Source organism: Palaemon carinicauda, chromosome 14 (genome assembly GCF_036898095.1).
Source record: "Palaemon carinicauda isolate YSFRI2023 chromosome 14, ASM3689809v2, whole genome shotgun sequence".
Lineage (NCBI taxonomy): Eukaryota > Metazoa > Arthropoda > Malacostraca > Decapoda > Palaemonidae > Palaemon > Palaemon carinicauda.
The window spans coordinates 47,439,095-47,456,048 of NC_090738.1; the positions used below are offsets into that span (position 1 = coordinate 47,439,095).

General features: G+C 43.5%; 2 protein-coding genes across 5 annotated transcripts in view; one reads left to right on the plus strand and one right to left on the minus strand.

The window, feature by feature from the left end:
• LOC137653187 (uncharacterized) overlaps positions 1 to 16,017 on the minus strand; it is a 50,247-nt gene extending 34,230 nt beyond the window's left edge. Inside the window, exons 1-2 of one of the 2 annotated variants that reach the window (XM_068386569.1) lie at positions 15,947 to 16,017; positions 6,152 to 6,342 (exon numbers count right to left, since the gene is read on the minus strand). In XM_068386569.1, the coding sequence (XP_068242670.1) occupies positions 6,152 to 6,310 (159 nt within the window). In that variant the 5' untranslated portion in view covers positions 6,311 to 6,342; positions 15,947 to 16,017. Of the gene's footprint in view, positions 1 to 6,151; positions 6,343 to 15,916 lie in introns of both variants that reach the window. The other variant, XM_068386570.1, reaches the window with a different exon arrangement.
• A 178-nt stretch (positions 16,018 to 16,195) lies between these two features.
• dia (diaphanous related formin 1) overlaps positions 16,196 to 16,954 on the plus strand; it is a 299,177-nt gene continuing 298,418 nt past the window's right edge. For 2 of the 3 annotated variants that reach the window (XM_068387086.1, XM_068387090.1), the window contains exon 1: positions 16,196 to 16,243. The gene's annotated coding sequence lies outside the window, so the exon portion shown is untranslated. Of the gene's footprint in view, positions 16,244 to 16,386; positions 16,506 to 16,954 lie in introns of those variants that run through there. The other variant, XM_068387088.1, reaches the window with a different exon arrangement.

Sequence of the window (16,954 nt, forward strand, 5' to 3'; positions counted from 1 at the left end):
GAAGTCCTCAGATAATCATAAAACCACAAACCCTCATACATGCATACAAACTAAGGTTGAGTGGGGTTAGTAACTCCTATGCCTAATACAGAAGCCGCAGCTACGTATGGGCCCAAGGTATAGCACTTGCCATAGTCTACTCTCACCTCTCTGAGGTAATGAGAAGAGAAGATAGAGTTGCTCCTCCAGAAAATTGCATCCATGATTTGCCTAACTAACATATTTTCCTGATATGCCAGTGAGGTAGCAATGGCTCTCACTTCGTGAGCCCGTACTTTCAACAGGGCGAAGTGTTCCTCCTCACATAAGAGGTGGGCTTCCCTAATATTTTCCCTCAGGAAAAAGGACAAAGCGTTCTTTGACAGGGGTTTTTGTGGATCCTTCACTGAACACCATAACGAGTTGGATGCACACCTCACGTTCTTAGTGTGAGCCAAATAAGTTTTGAGGGACCTAACTGGGCAGAGGAGTCTTTCCTGCTCTTGACCCACTAGGTTCGTGAGGTTAATGACATCAAACGTCCTAGGACAGGGTTTCGAAGGGTTCTCGTTCTTGGCGAGAAAGTCGAACCTTAAGGCACAAACCGCTCTATCCTGATTGAAGCTTACCCGCTTCTCAATCGCCTGGACCTCGCTGACCCTTTTGGCATTCGCTAGAGTCATAAGGAAGAGGGTTTTCTTTGTTACATCTCGAAGAGAGGCTTGCGAGATAGGTTCAAATTTCTTGGAGCACAGAAACTTAAACACCACATCCAGGTTTAAGAGTACCTGTTTTGTCGTCTCAAAAGACCCAATGAGGTCCTGCAAAGCTTTATTTTGGGACAACTCTAGGCCTCTATGCCTAAAGACAGTCGAGAGCATACTGCTGTATCCATTGATGGTAGATACAGCCAGCTTAGCATCCTGTCTGAGGTACAATAAGAAGTCTGCAATCTGGCTCAGAGAGGTAGTGGTTGAGGAAATCTTGTGCCGCCTGCAGCAAGCTCTAAAGGTCTCACACTTAGATTGGTAGACTCTTTGTGAAGAGATCCTCCTTGCTCTGGGGATAGCTTTCGCCGCTTGTACCGAAAAGCCTCGAGATCTGACAAGCTTCTAGTCAGTCTGAAGGAAGTCAGCTTGAGAGCAAGGGGGTTTTGATGATACCTCTCGAAGTGGGGCTGTTTGAGAAGATCTGGACTTGCCAAAGTCTTTTTGGGAAGTCCATCAGCATGCCCACCACTTCCGTAAACCATTCCCTTGCAGGCTAGAATGGAGCCGCTAGGATCATTCGTCCCGAATCGAGGAGAGCGAATTTCCTGATGACCAGATTGATGATCTTGAACGGAGGCAATGCATACATGTCCATCCCCGACCAATCCATCAAGAAGGCGTCCATTGCTACAGCTTCCTCGTCCGGGACTAGGGAGCAGTAGTTGGGGATCCTCTTGTTCAAGTTGGAGGCGAAAAGGTCTGTTACAGGTCTGCCCCACAACATCCAGAGACTGACAGACTTGCGGGTTGAGAGACCATTCTGTGGGAATAACAAGTCTCTTCCTGCTGAGCAAGTCTGCCCCGATGTTTCTTTGCCCTTGAACAAACCTCGCTCGATAAAAACTTTCTTGATCCAAGAGATCGGAACAAAGGCGTCCTTAATCTCGACAAACGATTCGACTAGTGTCATCTTGAAGTCCTAGATTCTCATGTTCAATGTCATGCCTCATGCTAGATCTTCGACGTCGAACGTCCTGAAAGACGAGGCCCCGATCTTCCTGTAAGACGTGGCGCCGATAGTCCTGTAAGACGTGGCGCTGATAGTCCTGTAAGACGTGGAGCCGAGCGTCCAGGAAGGTGTGGCGCCGATCGTCCTGTAAGACGTGGCGCCGATCGTCCTGTAAGACGTGGCGCCGAGAGGTTAACAGAGCGAGACGCTGAACGTTCTAAAAGACGTGGCGCTGAGAGTCCTGGTGTGAGAAGAGACTCTTCTTGTTGACAGGAAGACCCAATTCTTCTGATAGGCTCAACGTTATCTAAAAATCCTTCATGAAGATCGTAAGGAGGAGCTCTGAGAAGCCAAGCGTCCAGATACAGGGATGCTCTGATTTCTCTTGAGTGCAGTATTCTGCTACATTAAGCAAAAGTTTCGTGAACATTAGAGGGGCGCAGCTGAGACCAAAACACACGGCCTGAAACTGACCCATTCTTCCCCCTTTCCTCCTTGTAAACAAACCTCAGATAAAGTTTGATTGCATAGCCTGCCACTTAGACTCCTCTCTAGATCTGGGAGAGAGATTTGTTGGAGCTAAAACTAAAGGAGGTTTCCCTATGAAAGGAAATTGTAAACCTCCTTCAGAAGATGTACTGACAAAAGGTCTGCTCCCCTCTTCTCCAAAGATTGCCAGAAGTTGTGTAGTCTGGCTCTACTGCCTGGAGGCGAAAGCAGTCAAACTCTGCTTCACCCTGTGACCAGGCTGACACGAGTCTTATATAGTTCATGATTTCGATGTCTCCATGGAGAACTTTGACTTCCGAACGAAGGTGTTAAGAGCATTTACGTCCAGGACCGGACAAAAGACTCCCTCTCCCAAAAGAGAGACATTTGATGTTGCAAAGTCGGTTAGGCAGAAAGGTCTTATCGGAGTAACTAACAAAGGAGGATTCACTAGGAAAAAGATTTCACATCCATCCTTTAGTAAAAACACGGACCAAAGGTCCGCTCCTCTCCTCTCCCAGGCTCGCCAGAAGTAGTTAAGTCTGGCTCCTACTGTTGTTTGTGCGGTTGGAGAAAAAGCATGCAGAAATTTTCTTGCTGCTTAAGACACCAACACCTGTCTTTGACCAACTCTTGAGGGAGAAGAGAGAAAGAAAAAAGGAGAGGTGCATACCTCAATTATGACTTCTGATTTCAAAATTATCCAGCCTCATTGCCTGTATTCCTTAAGAGACTCAGCAATCCACCAAGGGGGCTGTAAAAAATCTCTGTGGCGCTGCCACAAGGTCTTCGACCTTAACGTGGCTAGACCTCCACCCTTGCTATCCTGGCCTACCTGATAAGGATGCTGGCATTATAGGTTTCTGTTTTAAGAATGAATAATTAATATATTCTCAACATTTATTCATCTCAATATTTCCTTTCCTCACCAGGCTATTTCTTCCCTATTGGAGCCTCTTGCTTTTCCAACTAGGGTCTCCCATCATCCTTAAAGCTCCATTAATGACCACGTGAAAATTCAGAGGGTGGGGAACGTGGAGCAACAGAACTTAGGATCTTCTCCTTCTGTAAATCTCAAATAATTCAACAGGAGAAAAGTGATCACTAATGTCATCCTTTGACAAAGATCTTATAAGACGTGGCGCCGATCGTCCTGAAAGACGAGGCGGCGATCGTCCTGAAAGACGAGGCGGCGATCGTCCTGAAAGACGAGGCGGCGATCGTCCTGAAAGACGAGGCGGCGATCGTCCTGAAAGACGAGGCAGCGATCGTCCTGAAAGACGAGGCGGCGATCGTCCTGAAAGACGAGGCGGCGATCGTCCTGAAAGACGAGGCGGCGATCGTCCTGAAAGACAAGGCGGCGATCGTCCTGCCGTCCTGAAAGACAAGGCGGCGATCGTCCTGTCGTCCTGAAAGACGAGGCGGTGTTCGTCCTGAAAGACGAGGCTGCCGATCGTCCTGAAAGACGAGGCAGCGATCGTCCTGAAAGACGAGGCGCCGATCGTCCTGAAAGACGAGGCGCCGATCGTCCTGTCTTGAAAGACTTAGCGACGAGTGTTAAGGCAAAATGATCTTCATTATGCTGCTCGGCGCGTTCGGTTCCGACCTGAGGGTTCATATGGCCGACTGGCGCACTGGGACAAAAACTGTGTCTATGTTGGTTTGTAAGCATTGATATTATCAGCGAATATCTATGACTTATAGTATTGCCATTATCAGCAAATGTGATGCAATGCAAGACTCTAAAAGCAGTGTAAGTAGCTTAACGTCCAACGCTCTTTGCTTTCCCATGGCAAGGGCGAGCATTCTTGGGAACGTGAACAGGAACGCTTGCGAGGACGTTTGCTCGTGAGCTAACGCCTCTCATTTCCTTTCGCCGATCGACGTTCCTTCTCCCATGGGCCGGGGAGCTTGGAAGAGGTCTAAGGCTAGGAAAACGACGTCCACTGTGCTGAATGAATTCACTGGCCTAATTTAGCACTGAAACTTACACTTTTAAACTCTTACACAAAAGACCATACAGTAATTAGTCTTGCCCATTGTGAGAGAACTTATTCTGCTGCCACGGGCTTGAATGAGAATGCAATATCGTCTCTAGTACTTGCTATATAAATTGTAACAAAATATTCTTATAAAATATTAAACTGACATTTCCATAATAAAATAAACTTTCAAACATACTTACCCGGCGGTCACATAAAAATAACCACCGGGCAAGTGTCGAGTTTAAAAATAAATGTTGAACACACTCACCCGGTAGTTACATATAACCACCGGTAAAATTAAATGTCATAATTACCTACCCGGTAGTTACATACAACCACCGGGAAAGCTATATGTTAAATGATTAAAATGAACAGAAATAGGAAAAACAAATGTAATCAACAATTAATTCCAAGGGTTTTCAAAAACAGTGATTTGTTATGATAAAAAAGAACAGATATAGCAATAACGTATCTACAGTATATATATAAATGTAAACAACCCTTAAATCTTGAAGGTTCCCCCCAAAAAAGTGATTTGCCACACTTTACAATTGGAACATATAAATGAATATACGACTAAAACTAGAATTCCCAATGTCGAAAAGAACGCTACCAAGGCATGTTGGGACTGCATCGATTGTAAAGAGAACTACACAGCGTAAATTGACCATACGCTAGTTCTATTTAATCTATGAAATTAGATCGATGATTTAAAGAACGAATACCAAATGGACAAATATTTTCTTTAAAATTTTACATTAAAAGTTAAAAAACTTATATAAGATGGAATTCCTTCCATTCTTTACAAGAAAAAGCAAATAAAGAGAATTTGCAAGTCATACAATGAATATACAATGTAGATTATGTCACACGACTGTGACGTCATAGAGTTGGCGGAACGTATTTCCGCCATCAGGTTTTAATTCTTTGCACCTATTATATAGTGCACATACAAAACCCCTGCAACCCATACAAACTGTGAGGGTCAACCGACACTTTTGGTAACCTCACCTTGCATACATCACTCGCACAAACACGAAAATTAAGTTTTTCACTCATGATAAACAAAGCAAATAGTACAATAATAATAACAAAACACGATTGCCAAATCCCTAAATCAGTGTACTTCACCAAACGAAGTCCAAAACAGCAAAGAAGGGAAAGCGATTTGAAAAACTCTTAAAAGTGGACCAACGATGTTTTCGATCCAGCCGGCAGAGATAAACTGAAGTATAGAACACGGGAATGATTCCTCGTACCACCCTGTGACGGGTGTAACCACCTACCTCCCAACCACCACAAGGCGGTTGCCTCATTTTGAAAAATTCTGCCGAAAGTTAGAGATATCAGCTATATATATATAACTGCCAGGTAAGTACTATTCATAAAAACGGATTTTGAGCGAAGCGAAAAATCTATTTTTGGGTGAGATAGCCATGTCGTCCTGATGGACCCGCCCTCCCTTTCTATGGAAAAGGCCTTGGCAGGATCCCTCCCAAAACTACCATATCTGTAGCACCATGCTCAACTCTACAAGGAATAGTGCGAGGGGTTGACGTACAGCGCCACCTGGATACTCGTAGTAGTAAGGGAGGAAGGGTAACCTTGATATCGGCTCCCCTTCTATTTTCGCCACTTTCCCCCTCGAAGCGAAACGCTATTCGGGGTGAAGATTGCCATGTGTCGTATCAAAATATACGTCCCCTGATTTATGCGATATCCTTAGGAGAAATTTTAAGGATATTCGCACCAGGAGTTAGAATTCTGGAGACCTGAAGGTAAATTCTCTGGGAATATCACTGTGGTCAAATATCCCTTAGGAAGCTACTTATAGGAACCTTCCATCAGGACAACATGGCTTTCTCAACCAAAAATGGATTTTTCGCATCTCTCAAAATCCGTTTTGTATTCCAGTTACGAAACAAATATATATTAGTTTAAAATAAATAAACCATCTAGCAAGGAGTATCTCAAAATACCTGTTGATTTGTGGTGTGAGACTGTGCTACATAGGACTGTGAGGGATTCATAGCTTCCATAACATTCTGAGATCCTGCTGGAACATTATTGTAATGCTGAGCAGATGTATACCCAAAGGAATGTATATCACTTGGAACTTTCTGAGAAAACCCCTCCATTTGCTGTGCTGCAAAAATTATCAGTCCCTAACCTGAAAAATGTAAAAAAAAAATTAAGTATTTTTCTTAATAACTGCCGGAGAAAATAATTCAATTGAATGGATAATACATTGAACAGTAAATTTAATAGCAATCTTCAAGTGACATCAATATGTACAAGTGTAGTGTGAATGTTGCATTTTAATTCTGTTTTACACATGGAAATCTTATATACAGTACATGGAAACATGACAATTTGTCCTAAACTGTATTTTTCCTAGCTATACAAACCCGTAATCATTTAACATAGGAATTTGATTCAGCGCATCTGAAACAGCTGAAGAGAAAGAAAACCAGGCTGTTGTGCTGATTGGTTGGCTGGCAGTATGGGGCAGAGCTAAGCTCCCCCCCACACCACCAGCCCGCTTTCCTCATTCAAACGCTTTAGGCTCAATGTGGAACATGAGGTGTGGTAGAGGAAGGCATCTATATTAAATGATTACGGGGATGTATAGCTAGGAAAAATACACTTTAGGACAAATTATCATTTGTTCCAACGCGATATACAAACCTCGTAACCATTTAATATAGGAAGACTCACTGGTTGGTGGGAGGTCTGCCTTTGCTGCTTGTGAACAGCTAACTGCCCGGAAATAGACCTGGTCTCGAATGAGAGCAGAGGACTAAATCCACCTACCCCTGTCTTTTGACCAGACATGATGATGGTGGGGTCTGAGAGACTGGGAGCTGGGTCGCGCGATGGGTAAGAGCATCGCGCGTCTTGAGAGCGTGAATGTAAGAGACACTCGACCCTAGGGTCGCAGTGACTGGATGAACCTCCATAACCAAAAGGCAAAGGGTTTATACATCCACTGTCTTCCCTGTTTAGCAGAAGACGGGGGGAGAATACCTGTAAACAAACTCTAGCAATCTTACCTGGGAAGACTTGTCTTGATGTATGGGACTCCAAGGGAAGAGACAGAGAGAAAGGCGGAGCACATGCACACTGCTTTCACACTGACAAACATACCATAAAAATCAAGACAAGAGACTTCCCTGTCCCGGAGGAACTGGAGAGGTCAGACAATAGCTTGAGCCGCTACCACAGGGCCAAGAACAAAGGTGTCCAAGGACCTGTGCGTAAACTCCCTCAAGTAAAGGGCCATAAAGGTGGTCTGGCGTTTCCAAATGCCAGCCTTCAGCACTTGGCCCACTTCAATATTTCGCTTGAAAGTGAGTGTGGAGGCAATGCCCCTGATCTTGTGAGCTTTAACCCTTGCTGGTGCTTGGACTCTTGAGGAAGTCTCATACGCCTTGCGGATGGTTTCACAGATCCAGAAGGATATCCTGTTCCTCGACACCTCACTCTTAGCTCTGCTGGTGCTAACGAAGTCGTCAACATTCAGGTCTGAGATGCCGAGTTCGCTTAAGATAGCGCTGGAGACACCTGACGGGACAGAGAAGCCTCTCACCTGAACCGCCACTCGCCGCATCCGGTAAGGAAGGAAAGTGAAGGCCTCGAACCTGGGATCGTGGATCGCTGGGTTCTGAGTCTTGGCTACGAACTCTGGCACAAAACTCAAGGAGATCTCCTTCCAACCCTCTGCGTGAGTGACATTGACATTACAAGAGAGGCTGTGTAACTCCCTGACTCTCTTCGCCGATGCTAAGGCTAGCAGAAAAACAGTCTTAATGGTCAAGTGCCTGTCTGAGGCACAGCTCAAGGGTTCGTACGGAACACGAGTAAGAGACCCGAGAACTAGAGTGACATCCCACTGGGGAACTCGAATTTCCCTCAGGGGACACTACTGTTCGAAGCTCTTAATGAGCATAGAAATCTCAAGGGCGTTGGAGATATCTATGCCCTTCAGACGCAACACCATTGCAAGGGCAGACCTGTACCCTCTGATGGCAGAAACCAAAAGGAGCTTATCTCTGCGAAGAAAGACTAGCAAGTCTACGATCTGAGTCAGAGAGGCTCTGACTAGAGAGATACCCCTTCCACTACACCAATCGCAGAAGACCGACCACTTCCCCTGGTAGACTGAGGAGGAGGATCTTCTAAGGTACCCTGACATCTTAAGTCGCGAAAAGCCTTGTATTCTGAGGAGATGCTTGAGTCTCCACGCGTGAAATCTGAGCGACTGCACCGCCTGGTGGTACCCGTTTGACAAGGGTTGCCGAAAGAGATTGTGCCAGTGTGGTAGCTCTCTGGGTGCCTCGACCAGGAGCAACAACTGATTGGGAAACCACTCCATGTGTGGCCATAGCAGAGCAATGAGAGTCATCCTGAGTCCTGGAGTTACTAGGACCCGGGACAGGACTGCGCGAAGCAAGCAAAATGGGTGAAACGCGTAGCAATCCAGTCGATCCCAAGGATGTTGCAGTGCGTCCTCGAACACAGCCCCGGGATCTGGTACTGGCCTTCCTAGCCCTCTTTGCTTTCCTCTTCCTCTTTCTCCTTAGGGGAGAAGAGTCAGAGTCAGAAGATGAAGATGAAGAGGAGGACGGACTAGGAGAGGAATACCGCCCATGCTTCCTCTCATTGTGCCCCCTCCGAGGTACTGGAACGGTGGTCGAGGCAACAGACGACACTGGACAAGGATGAACAACCTGAGTCATGTCCGTAGGAAGAGCCATGGTCGGTGAACGTGGTGAACCTGGAAAATGTTATTTTCATTATAAAATAAATTTTTGAACATACTTACCTGGTAGTTATATATATAGCTACCAGGTAAGACTTATGTTTAAAAACATCTTGTATCAGCAGGAGTTTTAGCAGATTTTAATTTCAACTGACTTGCGGGCGAAGCTGTAAAGGGTTTGCCATCAGTCGTTAATGAAATCTCAGTGATTAAAACATTACTCTCCCTTGTTTTAACAGGGAGGCCTGCAGTTATTTTACCCTACAATCGGATCATTCAAATGACGTTCAAGCTCGTCCGCCAGAGTTAAACGGCGTTTTAACAAATTCAAGTCAGGCTTACCTGATAATCCGAGAGACGCCCAAAGTTCCCCCATCTTACCAGGTAACGTGTCGTCATCGGTATCAGATGGACCAACAATCTGTCGTGTGTCTCTCGAGATCGCCGAAGTAGCGGGAGCGCTAAGGTCACCCGCTCCCCCGGCGAAACCTGAGAAATCTCCAACAGGCTGTGAATCCAAGCTTTCCAAAATCATACTCACACCCTCCCCAGACTCGGAGAGGGCATGAGCAGACCTCGCTGTGGCAGTCTCTTGAGACGACACACTTACCACCGGGCCACCCTTCTTCTTCGAAAGAGTTGAGGTCTCCGAAGAAGAAGCTTTAGGGGTCCAGCGATATTTGCATCGATCTCGAAAGCTTGCCACTGCAAGGGCGGCCAGGATTCACACTCACAGCAGGGAGAACCTTGAGAGCAAGGTTTTCCCCTGCATGTTGGGCAAAGCGTGTGCGGGTCTACAGAAGGTGATGAAAGCCACCTACTGCAGCGTCCGCCACAGCCTACACAACATCGCATCTTACAAGTAACTTTTTCCTCCATAACAATCACACACTCACTAGTACACAAGCACAAGAGAAGGCAAAGGGCTGCAGCGTAGAGAGCGGAGTGTAGCACAACCATCCATGTTGAGCCAAAGCGAGTGGATGAGGAAAGCGGGCTGGCGGTGGGGGGAGCTGAGCTCCGCCCCATACTGTCAGCCAACCAATTAGCACAACTGCCTGGTTTTCTTTCCCTTGGGCTGTTTCAGCTGCGCTGAAGCGAATTCCTATATTAAATGATTACGAGATTTGTATATCGCGTTGGAACAATGATCAATAAGTGAACAACATTTGAAGTTATAATGAATAATGCAAATACATAACAGGCACAAACTTTATTTTTGAAATTGACTCCTATCTGTTGCAATGGGTGGTGTTGGCATGTTGCCGGGAAAAATCTTAACCTCTTCCAAGACTATGCACTATTCATAACTCCCTACGAGTGAAGAGTAAATTTTTCAATTAATATCAAATTTTCCAATTATGTTACAATTGCCCTTGATAAACAAGCCACCCTTTTTAAGTTTCAAAATGGCAGTAAGTGAGTGAGTAGACACAAATTCTTCTCCCTTCAGCTAAAGGAACAAAAGGTGGGGTTGGTCTGAGATGGGATTATGATAAAACACTTCAGCTTTGTATATCCAGGAAAAGTGCATCAATAAAAATTTCAAAAGAATCCTTTAATTAGGGAGATTACTTCAGCGTGAACTGGAATTGGTCATTTAAATGGATAACGAGCAGTTATATGACTGGAGAGGGTGCAGGTCAGCTCATCACTCACTTTTGATACTTTGGCCCAGGATTTAGAGGGGTGATTGGAGGAAGGAAGTTATACTAGGACTCAGGTTTGTATGGCCAGGAAAATAACAAATTACTTTTAAAATTTGTTATTTGTTCCTATGTGACATACAAACTCTAATCCTTTTATCAAGGAGACTCACTACTGTCCTTGGAGGATTGGAAGTCCTCTTGGAACCCAAACTGGAAGGTTCTTTAACTCCTCTGGAAGTGTTCAAGGCTTGATCTGTGGAGAAGTGCAGTTATGACACTATCACCCCCATATCTGTTGACCATAAAGATGAGAAACTGATAGGCTCTGGATTGTACAATGAATTGTACCATACCATGTAAAAAGAAACCCTGTCTCAAAAGGGGATGTCAGTAAGAATCATATACCAGGTGCAGTATATGAGTAATGAGTTGGAATGAGATTCACCATCCCTGAGCTCATATAGGAGATAGGAAGATATACTATTTTGGTTATAAAGAATGGTGCTCTGAAGTGGAACTTAACAGCATCTGGTCCGACAAGCATGTAATGCCTCAATTTCTGACCACAAGACAGGGGCAGGAGAATAGAGTCAGTTATATTATTATTATTACTAGCCAATCTACAACCCTAGTTGGAAAAGCAAGATGCTATAAGCCCAAGGGCTCCAATAGAGAAAAATAGCCCAGTGAGGAAAGGAAATAAGGAAATAAATAAATGATGACAATAAATTAACAATATATCATTCTAAAAACAGTAACAGCATCAAAACAGATATGTCCTATATAAACTACTAACAATGTCAAAAACAGATATGTCATATATAAAGTATAAAAAGACTCATTCCTGACTTAGTCAAAACGTTACCATAGACAAGATACAATGTGTCCCATGTGGGAGCTGGCTTACTACATATCTGCTTGAACAGCCACCACAGGTCTAAGCATAGGCGTCAAGGGACTTGAGGCTACACACTACACTCTCGCAGGTAGAAGGTCGTCTGTTTTCTCCAGACACCTGCCTTCAACACTTAGCCCCTGGACAGCTTTCTTTTGAAAAGTGTGAGTGGGCAATACCCCTGACTTCATGAGTCCTGGTCCTGGCTGGCACCATGACTGTCTCATCAGTTGAGATTTAGGCTCTACGGATCGTCTCACGAAGCCAAAAAGAGACCGTGTTCCTTGACACCTCTTTCTTGGACCTCCCAGTGTTAATGAAAAGTCTCCTACAGTACCTCAGGTCTGAGTTATCAGATCTTTTTGAAATAGCAATAGCACCACAGAACACTCACGGGACACGGGCATCAGGTCTTCATCACCACCTGACGTCTCCCAGAGGGAGGAGATGGAGAAGGACTTGAACCTGGGGTCATGTGCCACTAGAGGAAACTTCCTTCCATACATGAGCATGGGTGACCACATAAGGGAAACTGTGCAAATCACTCACAATTTTTGCTGATGCTAACACTACCAGAAAGACATTCTTGAGAGTCAGATCTGTCTGACAATCTCCTCAAAGGTTCAAACGGGGTATGCATCAAAGCCGTGAGTACAGTACTAAGGTTTTGACCCACTCCCGAGATCTCGGGGTGGGAAAGTCTGCTTGAAGCTCCTCACAAGCAAAAATAACTCTAAGAAAGTGGAGAGGTCAAAGCCCTTCAGTTGATAGACCATACGGCTGCAACTGAGAGACGCTTCTCTCAGTGAAGGAAGATGAGGAAATCCATGATCTGTGCTAAGGATGCTCTGACTGGAGAAATACCCCTTCTACAATATCAATCGCAGAAGATGGCCCACTTAGCCTGGTAGACATTTGTAGAGGAAAAATCTTGTCTCTTGTCATCCCTCTCGTGTACAATAAACGGTCGTTGCTAAGAGGGGTCGGGAATCAACAACTTGTCAGAAGGCACCAGATCTAGGTTGGACACTGGTCTTGTGGTCACCCTTCTGAATTTTACTGCGTGGCTCCTTCGCCTCCTATGTGAAGAACGAGGGGAGGCAAGGCCGTCTGCCACCTCCCTTTGGGAGTTTGGGAGGATCTAGGTAGTAGGTTGGCCAAGGTACCAGCTACTGGTTGAGATACTACTGTTGGAGAGTTATTGGGTCCTATGACTGGCTAGATAGTACTAGTGTATATTGGATCCCTCTCTGGTTATGGCTAATATTTCCTTTGCCTACACAAGTCTGGCCTATCCTTTACAAAGTCTCAATTCCTCATACACCTGACAATGCTATGCTATTCAAAAAATTCTTTATCACGAAGGGGTTAACTACTGCACTATAATTGTTCAGACTACTTTCAACTTGGTAAGGGCAGAAGAGACTCTTTAGCTATGGTTAGCAGCTCCTCTAAGAGAAGTACACTAAAAAATCAAACCATTGTTCTTTAGCCTTGGGTAGTGCCATAGCCTCTGTACCATTAGAGGGTTGTCTAGTTATTCCCAAAGGAGTAGATTCCCTGTGCTCCATTACAGTACAGTCAACAGACTACGCTGAGAATACGTACGAATTATGGACTTGTGCGCACCTTTGTGCCTATCAGGAATAACAGGTGGCGATATTACACCTGGAGTGCTTCCAAGGAGCAGGTTCATCATTAAAGCACTATTCACACCCTAGACGATTTCTCAAAATTGCAAAGTTTCTTTCCCCTAGAGGAAAGTGCGGCACAGTAATCAATGGATGCAAATCCTTATGCTTGAATGCTGTCTCAACATGTGTTCCACTCCTAGGTTCATCGGTGTGAGCGCATTGAAGGGGAGCTCCCATGCTTGCTAACGATATGTTTCTATGCACTAAAATTGTACTCTATCGAAGAGTGTTGAGGCGAACCCGAAGGATTACAAGTTTTCATTTGCATGTTAGTATCAAGGATCTGGTGTGCGTACAGATCTTGAGCATGCTGTCCAAAGACAACATCTAGGGAAGTGGCATTAATAGAGTAACATTCCAATCCTTCAGCTCATTTGGTAGGATCTTACTCTCAAGGATGCGTAAAAGGGGAAGATGCACGCAACTCCGTCTTTAAGCGAGAGCAAGTACTGTACACTCATATTCTAGAGACAAATGATGAGGTCTCTTTACAGAGGGAGAGCTCATGCCTCTCTCTGTTGAGCTCTCAGGCCAATCTTCGGGTATATGAGAAATGGAGACTTTGTAAAGAATAGGCCAGACTTGCGTCGGCAAAGGAAGAATTAGCCATAACCAGGAGCTAATTGGCAACTTTGGGGAATCAGCGTGAAATCAAAACATTTCTATAGAGAGTGATCCCTCCAACCTCAAGAACAACCAGGGTGTTAAATGGCATCATCAACAGGAACATCTAAAATCAAAGACTCCTCCCAGAGCAAGGACTCTCTGTTCCGCTAGGGGAAACAGAAGTCTCTTAGCCTCTAGATTCATCTAGTTGTTAATTAGGCACCACCCATCTCCGACTTGCCTCCCTAAGAGGCCGACGGAAGGGCCAGAGGACAGAGTACTGTGGGAGGAAGGGTTATGTCTAGCCAATTTCCTCGGCCTTGAGGAGGAATCTCGCTTTGCCTTCTGCTTCTTGCCATACTGCTACCAGTGGAAGGGTGACCACTCCCTACATTCCTCACAGGGGGACTCCATAAGGCAAATGTACCACTTACACAAAGGGTACAAAGAATGAGGATCAACCTCCATTCTACATATAAAGGTGCCATACTTTGTCATCACCCCCGGGAAGGTTCGAATGTCTGCCATTTGCATACTGAAGCACACACATGCACACCTAAAAAAAGAAAAAGAAGAAAAGTTTTAGCAAGCCAAGTTTCATTGATGCCGATAGTAGGTCTGTGCAAGTCAGCAGCAAGAATCAGAGTGACTGTTTAGTGGTCCGGCAGGAGGGGCGGAGCATCACTGCAGCCGACCACAAACTACCGGCTATGGCCAATACCTCGTTGTAGGGTTTAACTGCCGAGTTCCAGCTGTGTTTACATCAATTTTCATATTAAAGGATGATGGTTTGTATTCGTGTAAGAACAAATGCATATAAAACCCTTTGGATATCTGACTTTTATGAAATTTCTTATAATTTCATACTTACCAATAGACATAATACTTATTTTATTGCTGTATAAAATAAGAATATACTGTACATAATTTAGAGCTCTACTTAGAATTAACTTTTGATTTAAATGAATAATTCTCTTTAAACATTTATTGTATTTAACTGAAATGAATGATTATCATTAAACATTTATTGCATTTGTTAAGACGTGATAAATATACAATTAATGAAAATGAAATCTGAATAAATTTGTCAAATTTCTAATGTACTATTAAGGCTTAAGGGGTAGGATTATTATAGCATCTACACATATGACTCTAAAATAGAAAAACCATTCATTTCAATAGGGTCTAAATTACCAATGACCAATACTCACCACAGGCTACCAATAAAACATTAGAGCAATGTTCTTTTAGCCTTTAAATAAAACACCTACAAAACAATCAATAGTTCAAAGTGTTCTCTGGTTGGGAAGCCTAATAAAGACTATCAACTTACAATACTTGCATGAAGGAGTATCAGCTAACCTTTAGGGTGGAGCATCTGATTATTATTATTATTAAATGGTAAGCTACAACCCTAGTTGGGAAAGCAGGATGCTATAAGCCCAGGGGCCCCAACAGGGAAAATAGCCCAGTGAGGAAAGGAAACAAGGAAAAATTAAATATTCAAAGAATAGTAACATTAAAATAAATATTTCCTATATAAACTATACAAACTTTAACAAAACAAGAGGAAGAGAAACTAAATAGAAGTGTGCCCGAGTGTACCCTCAAGCAAGACAACTCTAACCCAAGACAGTGGAAGACCATGGTACAGAGGCTATGGTACTACCCAAGACTAGAGAACAATGGTTTGATTTTGGAGTGTCCTTCTCCTAGAAGAGTTGCTTACCATAGCTTAAGAGTCTCGTCTACCCTTACCAAGAGGAAAGTAGCCACTGAACAATTACTATTGCATTAGTTAACCAATTGGGTGAAGAAGAATTGTTTGGTAATCTCAGTGTTATGTGTGCATGAGGACAGAGGAGAATATGTAAAGAATAGGCCAGACTATTCGGTGTGTGTGTGTGCGTGTGTGTATGCAAGGGGAAAATGAACCGTAACCAGAGAAAAGGATTCAATATATTTCTGTCTGGCCAGTCAAAGGACCCCGTAACTGTCCAGCGGTAGTATCTAGCCTAGTGAAGCTTAATTAAGCTACAGTAGTACTAAATTCAAGAAAAGAACTTATCATTTTGTAACACAGGTAATGTTTATGTATATGCATACTGTCATTATATCTGACACATCTAGAAACTGACCTAAATTGTAAAAACAAATAGTAGCCTTACCTAGGGGACGTCACTTTACTACTACACTTAGGTTATTCAATATCATAACCCTGAAATACAAAGAATAGTTCACGGCTCACATAATAGGGAATTTTGAACACATTTTATTAAAAATTCCATAGATATTAAGAATTTATAATTAAATATAAATATATAGGATGATTAAAGCTTAATAAATTCTTCAATTCTTATAAAATACTCAGAAAATATTATAAGTTTCACGATAATATAACTCGTTTTTAAACTGACGGTAGTAATGTTTTGGGTGTGAAAGTAGTAAGATGGCGGTGTTGTCAGGTACGAAAATCATTTGTTTTTAATGATGATGTCATAGTTATGAGAGCAAAATTTGGCGAATGATGAAATATATAAAATTCCTAGAGTGATTTGGAAATATAATGTTGTTGTAAATCATTCCATATGGCCGTAGAGGCCCTGCATCCGGGTTGGGTTGATTATGGGCGAGGTTTAGCAACCACTTTGCCAAACAAGTGTCAATTTAAGCGCTCTGGCCCAGTGTGACTCATGATTGTGCTTTGACCGAGATTCAAAACTATATGTAATGCAACAAAAGATTTGACTTTTTTATACTTTAGCCACAAAGTGAAAAATATTGTTCGTAATATCACGTAGACATGGGATAGGCCAAGCTTAGGTTTTACACTGATATTGTCAGGCTAGACCTAGACCACTGTTTAGTAGTGATGCATAAGAGGACATTACTAGTTAGATGGGGGTCTTTATAACTTGAAAAGTGTGGTTTTCCAACTGTAATCGTCATTAGAATTGTTCTGAACACTTAGAAGTACAACTGGAACACTTAAATAACTCATAAAGGATTATTGGTTACTTTTGGTCCCCATAGTTAAGCTCAGCTGAGTTTGAATTTCGTTTCGTTTTATTTGAAGTATCCAAAATTAGTCTATTTGTGACAGAGTAACTCAATTGTTCATGCAGTATTTTTTGCCCACAAGTTTCAATTGTTACCTAACCTATCTTAACCCTGAT